Genomic DNA, 6018 nt, shown 5'->3' on the forward strand with positions numbered 1-6018 from the left:
TTTTTTTTAGGCTAAATCTTCGTTTCACTCTTGCTTTCAGTCGCCTTGATAGTTTCTGGGTTTTATGAGCAACAACTGTTCACCTGATTTAGCCGCCAACCAACATTACATTCACATTTCTGCATTCGACTTTATTGCGAAATGCAGCTTCTCGCCTGAACTTAATTAATTAAACAATGCAAATATAAAAAAAAAGACGAGACTTGGCAAAGGCGACGTAACTGAAGAGACAATGCATAAACAACAAAAACAAAAACAACAGCAATAAAAACTAGTCAACATCATAAAGAAAAAATATCCACGAAAATATTCACGCGCTAAAATCAAAACTAGAGCAGGAAAATAAGAAGAAGAAGGAGTAGAGAAGAAAAAGTAAAGTAAACAAAATATGTATTCAAAAGAAACACGAGGGTATCATAAATCGACTGAATGAGTAATTTGTGGTACATAGTAGAAGGGGGGTACATACATACATACATATGTATAGCTGTAAGCAGGCATCATGGAAGCTTATTTGCTTATCCGTCTCTCGACTGGCTATCCGTTCCGCCTACAAGTGGTCCATAATTAATTCTTTTTTGTTTATATAAAAGCAACAACAATTACTTTTGCTTCGTTCAGTCGCAGAAATAAAGTCGTTGAGCAAAGTGTAAAAGTGTTAAGTAGTGTTTCATGTTGAGACAAAACAATATTCTTTGAAACTAAATAGTAAAAAATTATAATTAGCGGAAGGCGCTTGCTGTAAAGTAAAAAAAGTTAAGCGGATAAAAACAAAGAATCGTACCAAAATTTTTATAACAAAATATTTATCGAAATTATTCATTTATTGCCGTTAAAAAAAAATGCAAGCAAATTTACCAATTTTATTGCTGCTATGTATCCTGAGTGGTCACAAAGTTTCGGCAGATTTACGTTATCGTGGCAATGCAGTGCATCCAGGTGTGTAAGAAAAGTAAAGGGAAAATAGAACACTTTCGGAGGCACTGTATCCGAGTCTAATTTAGCAAAATTTTTACCCTAACCATACGGGCTTATGCAAATTTCAAGTCTAGCGAGCTGAGTATGTGAAATCGATTTTATTTTCTCGCACACAATAGGAAGCAACACAAGCTCCCGAAAAGGCATGCGATGGAAGCAGAAATTCCTCCCATGCTTGTCAGAATATATTTATGTGCACTGAAGGGCGGGATCCAGGACCGCGTACAACAACAAACGCGGGAAATCTCAACGCCATCCAAGGCAATTAATACTTTCACTAACTCTCGTCCGGTCGCTGTGGTGTAGTGGTTAGCAGTGCAGTGTCCATACCATAAAAATTTCACGACAACGTCCGATCATTGTAGCAGCGTGACCGGCATCATTTTCGAAGAAGACTCTGCCAGCTCAGAAACCACACAAAACAGGGACTCATTGTGGTTGCATGCGGTTGTGGTTTAGGTGTCTTAAAAAATCGGCATCAACGTTTGGAACACTTTACGCGTTGTATCGCCTCATAACTAAGTTTATAGATAGTACAAATGGTCTGAAAAAAAATTAACATATCACCAATAATTCCTTTGAAAAATCTTCATCTGATAGCGTTTTGATGAGATAAAGAGCACTACATGCTTATCGAACTATTTTAGAGGCATCTGATGACTTATAGGCTCTCAGTTATGTCTGCCTGTTCTTATATTCAAAACGGTATATGGGCAACTGTGTTAACTGACCATTTGCCCTCAAAATACAAAACAAATCTTCTTACAATCTGCGCGCCCAGTTCAGTGCACTATTACTCTCAATGCGTTTCAAGATCATACATGCCTTTAGCATCCGAATCAAGCTTCAATTAACGAATAACTTCTCCACTTCATTTAATAATAAATTCCGACAAAAAGTTAGTAAAATTACATTTTTAACCGCCTTTATATTTCAGACTATCCCGGTCAATGCTACTACGAGGAACTCCGCCAGCCAATACCCAAGAATCAATCCTACAAACCGATTAATCGCGATGGACGCTGCGAATCGATTTACTGTCGCCAAGATTATGTAATCGAAATTGAATTGTAAGTATGCACGAGACTTTAATAAAAATTAAATTACCATGCAAAAAGTATTTGAAAATAAAAATACACGAGCTGTGTTATTCTTTCTACTTTTATCATTGCCATTTGCCGGTTGTATTACTATCGATAATAATTCAATAAAAATTATATGGCTATTTGCGGGGTGTGTCTGTCGCTGGGCAAAAAAAAAAAAAAAAAAAAAAAAACACGAAATTTCATTATCTTTTGCTTTTTATGCATTTACACATTCATTTATTCTGTGTATAAGTCAAATTAATGTTTGTTTTAATTTTCCATTCTCCTCTGCACCCCACAGCTGCGGCCGCCATAATCTCCAACCAAATGAGACCTGCCGCATCGAATCGGATATGCGGCGCGCATATCCAGCTTGCTGTCCGCGCTTAGTGTGTCAAACAGACAGCAATTTCATTTAATTTGTAATTGCGACTTAATTGTTGAAACTTAATTGTTTTAATTTCGAGAAATGGTCGTTGTTGTTGTAATTGTGTTAAGTAATTTGTCACGTTTATAGTAAAAATTAAAAAAAAAAAAATACGTAGCATCGTGCAGGTATTTTTTTTACATACATATGTACGTGCGTTGTTGGGAAAGAAGATAATTCTATGGAACACACAAGTAAAGTAAAAACTTAAAAGAAATTTCAAAATAGAAAGAGTTAAAAAAAAATCATTTTTTTTTTTTTCAAGCCTTAAGCTTATGAAAGAGAAAGAAATCGGAAAAAAATTAAGTTAAGTTTATAAATAAAAACCAAGATTTACAAAAAAATTAATTTAAATTAAAACTTATAAAGTTATTTTAGTGAATAAAGTTTTAAAAAATGTTTTTTATAATAAAAATATCAGAAAATATGTAAGTATGCATACATATAAGTATAGTTTTATAGAAATAGCAGCTATAACTTCTATCATGTGTGAATTATTGTTATTTTTCCGCATAATTTTTTCATCAAAAACGACCTCAAACTCAATAAAATTGTTGAATATAATTGTTATTAGGCCAAAAAAATTATAAAAACGAGAAACTTAACGACTTAAATTCTAAGAATTGAATTGAACTAACAGCCAACAACTATAAAAACCACATGATCAAGCCTAAACAGCAACAAAACCGTTATCTTTGGTTTTAGTTGGGTTAACGAATGAAAAAGTGGAAAAAAGCCACAACATTTTTCAATGGCGAACTCAGCTCAGTGCATAGATCATTGGCTTTAAACGCCAGAGTTGCTGGTACAAGTTCCAGTAAACTCGATGAAGAAGGCTGATGAGGAGAGATGGTGACCTCCAAAGTAGCAGCAAAATTATGGTTAATTTCCACAAAAAAATCCACTTAAATATGGCTTCAAGCTCAATAAAATTGCTGAATGATTATATTTTTTAAAGCTTCGACGAAAAAATAGTTCTAACATTTTAAGTTGTAAAATTTAAAAACAAAATGGAAAGTAAAAAATTAAAAAAATAAATTTTTTTTAGAGTTTAAAGCTTTGACGAATAGGAAGGAAAAACAAGGTAAACAAAAGTTTTGTGGAAATTCATCAATGAAAATTTGCGTTAAATAAAACTTAGTTTGTTCAAATTACAACATATAGCTTTAACGAACTTTTTATTTTCGTAGTAAAAAAAATGTTTAGAAAGTAAATACAAAAAACAACTGAAAAAATTATGTAATTTATAATATTTGTTTGGCAAATTTTAAAATCGTTAAGGAAAAATAACAAAAAATGTAAGAAATTTATTTAAAAAATATTTGTTTGCTAAAGTAAGTTATTTGGTTTAAAAAAATCTTGTTTAAGAAACCAAAATTTATTAAAAGCAGATAAAGTCAAAATGTAATTACAAAAAATTTTATGGGAAAAATTCAAAACAAAAATTTGAAAAATTAATTTTATGTGTATAACTTTTGCAAATGGTTTTTAAGAGAATTGATGGTAAAGAAAAATAAACAGAACTGTGAAAATTAAGAACAAAAAATTTTAAAATTTTTGTTTGACCTATGGTGGTGGTGTGGTGTATTAAAAAAGTTAAAAGTTTGAAGATAAAAAAATTAAACAGCATTGGGAAAAGTAAGAACAAAACAAAATGCAAATTTTGGTTTTTATAAAGCTTTTTAAAACAAATATTTTTTAATAGAATAAATTGTGTTTAAAAAGTAAACACTTGAAAATTAAAAATTTTAACCGAATTGTGTTTCTTTATATTTCAAAACAATTATTTTTAATAAGTAAAAATTTTAAAATAAAAAACTTAGGCAATACGTGTTTTCTAATTTTTTTGTTTCGACAAAATCGTCAGAACAAAAGTTGGTCAGAATACGCATGCATAGCAACCGTAGCATTAAACAGAATTGCGAAAAGTAAAGCATCGATTTGTACATTTTGACAGTAACAGAGTGGAGTTGTTTGTAATTTTTTTTGATTGAAATGTACTCATTCTCGTTAAAAACTTCTAGACATCACCACTCTGGGGCTGCCAAATTGTACAAATCGGTAAAAATTTACAAATCGTGTCATCCTTGCTTAAGAATAAAAAATAAAAATTTTTGTTTTTGATTTTTTTTCTAAAGATCTTTAAAATTTTTTCGCTTAGCTTCAGCAACCTTTTTTCTTCTTTTTTTTAAATTTTTTTTCTTCAAATGCAAATTATTCCATGCAAATATTTACATAGCTATACATATGTATGTATATTTGTATAGCTATAGCTACACCGCAAATGCAAATGTATACCCGCTTAATGGCTTCATAACGTGTTCGACGGTCGCAAATAAATATTTACCGTAATTAGCAAATTACATTTCCCCCCCTAAGTACTTATTCATATTTGCTTATCATTCATCGAACATTTAGTTAGTTGCACTAAGTTGATCGGCTACAACTGTTGATTGTTTCATTTCTTTTATTTTTAGTTTTAATTTTTCCTCTGTTATTTTTGTAAAGCCTATAAAGTTGGCTGTGAATTTGTTAAGCAAATCACTTGCAATTCAAACTTTCAGCAACGTGTCACGCATCATGAAACAGTACTTATTGCTATTGTGTTTGTTTGTGTGTCTGTGCGCCATCAGTGAAGCGAGTAAGTGAAAAAACTACCGCAAAATTGTTGTTATGCAGTTCGAAAAAAAAGTAAATAAAAATATTCTTGCCAACAGCATCCCCACAAGTTTGTGGCTACACCGCGCTCGATGGACATTTTGAATTTTTGAGATATTTCCCCGGCATCCAGGAAGGAGAGGATTATATCGATTACGGCAACAACAAGGATGGTGTTTGCTATCAGAGAGCAGTGTGCCTTGAGACCTATGAGACTAAAGTAGAATCGTAAGTAGGGATTTGTAGAGAGTGTTTAATCAGTGAAAGAAAATTTTGAATGGAGGCGGCGCTAATGCGATTTAAAAAAGGTCTACTGTAGATGTTGCCTCTCCGGTATTAAATTTTGGCTCAAACCTAAATCGGAAATGGGTCATCACATCTACAAGTTCGCCTTTGGGTTGCCCTTCTTTTCAACAAAATGATTGGAGCTGAGCCCGACTTAGGCCGAGGCGACGGAATGAGCGGCTGAGCGGCATTTCGGTATGGCGCCGCTCAGCCGCTCAGAATTTTCGCTTATTGCGTGGCCTCGACGTAAGTTCGTCAACCATTCCGTTTCTCCATGTTCGCTGACAAATATTAGAATCCTATAATGAGGCTAATATGTTTCAATTGGTCTTTCCAGAGCTGTGTCTTTCATTGCCCAAAGTGGGACCAGAAAGCTACAGTTTACCACAAGACAAAGCTAGACCCAATACAAGATGATGTCTCGTGAGATGCGAGAGTAGACTATTGCAACAGGAAAATAGTCTTAGGTAGTTAACGAAAACTCTGTTCAGAACACCGCGCAATGATTTTGGAGCTCTAGCGATGAAGAAGAGTCAGATTCCATACAAATCTTTCTGTGTGAATTTCAAGCCCCAGACAGTTTAG

General features: G+C 33.0%; 2 protein-coding genes across 2 annotated transcripts in view; both read left to right on the forward strand.

The window, feature by feature from the left end:
- Nucleotides 1–531: 531 nt before the first annotated feature.
- LOC118748460 lies at nt 532–2588 on the forward strand. The gene is made up of 3 exons (XM_036482908.1): nt 532–939; nt 1916–2048; nt 2365–2588. Exons 1-3 carry the CDS (start codon nt 843–845, stop codon nt 2480–2482), a joined length of 348 nt encoding a protein of 115 aa, XP_036338801.1. The 5' UTR covers nt 532–842; the 3' UTR covers nt 2483–2588.
- Nucleotides 2589–4926: 2338 nt separating this feature from the next.
- The window catches only part of LOC118748211, a gene marked incomplete at its 5' end in the record, with an annotated part of 2719 nt that continues 1627 nt past the window's right edge, over nt 4927–6018 (forward strand). Inside the window, 2 exons of the mRNA XM_036482588.1 lie at nt 4927–5131; nt 5208–5376. Of these exons, the coding sequence (XP_036338481.1) occupies nt 4927–5131; nt 5208–5376 (374 nt within the window). The remainder of the gene's footprint in view (nt 5132–5207; nt 5377–6018) is intronic.

Source organism: Rhagoletis pomonella, unplaced genomic scaffold, assembly GCF_013731165.1.
Source record: "Rhagoletis pomonella isolate Grant_MI unplaced genomic scaffold, Rhpom_1.0 Rhpom_scaffold_00013, whole genome shotgun sequence".
In the NCBI taxonomy this organism is placed as follows: Eukaryota; Metazoa; Arthropoda; class Insecta; order Diptera; family Tephritidae; genus Rhagoletis; species Rhagoletis pomonella.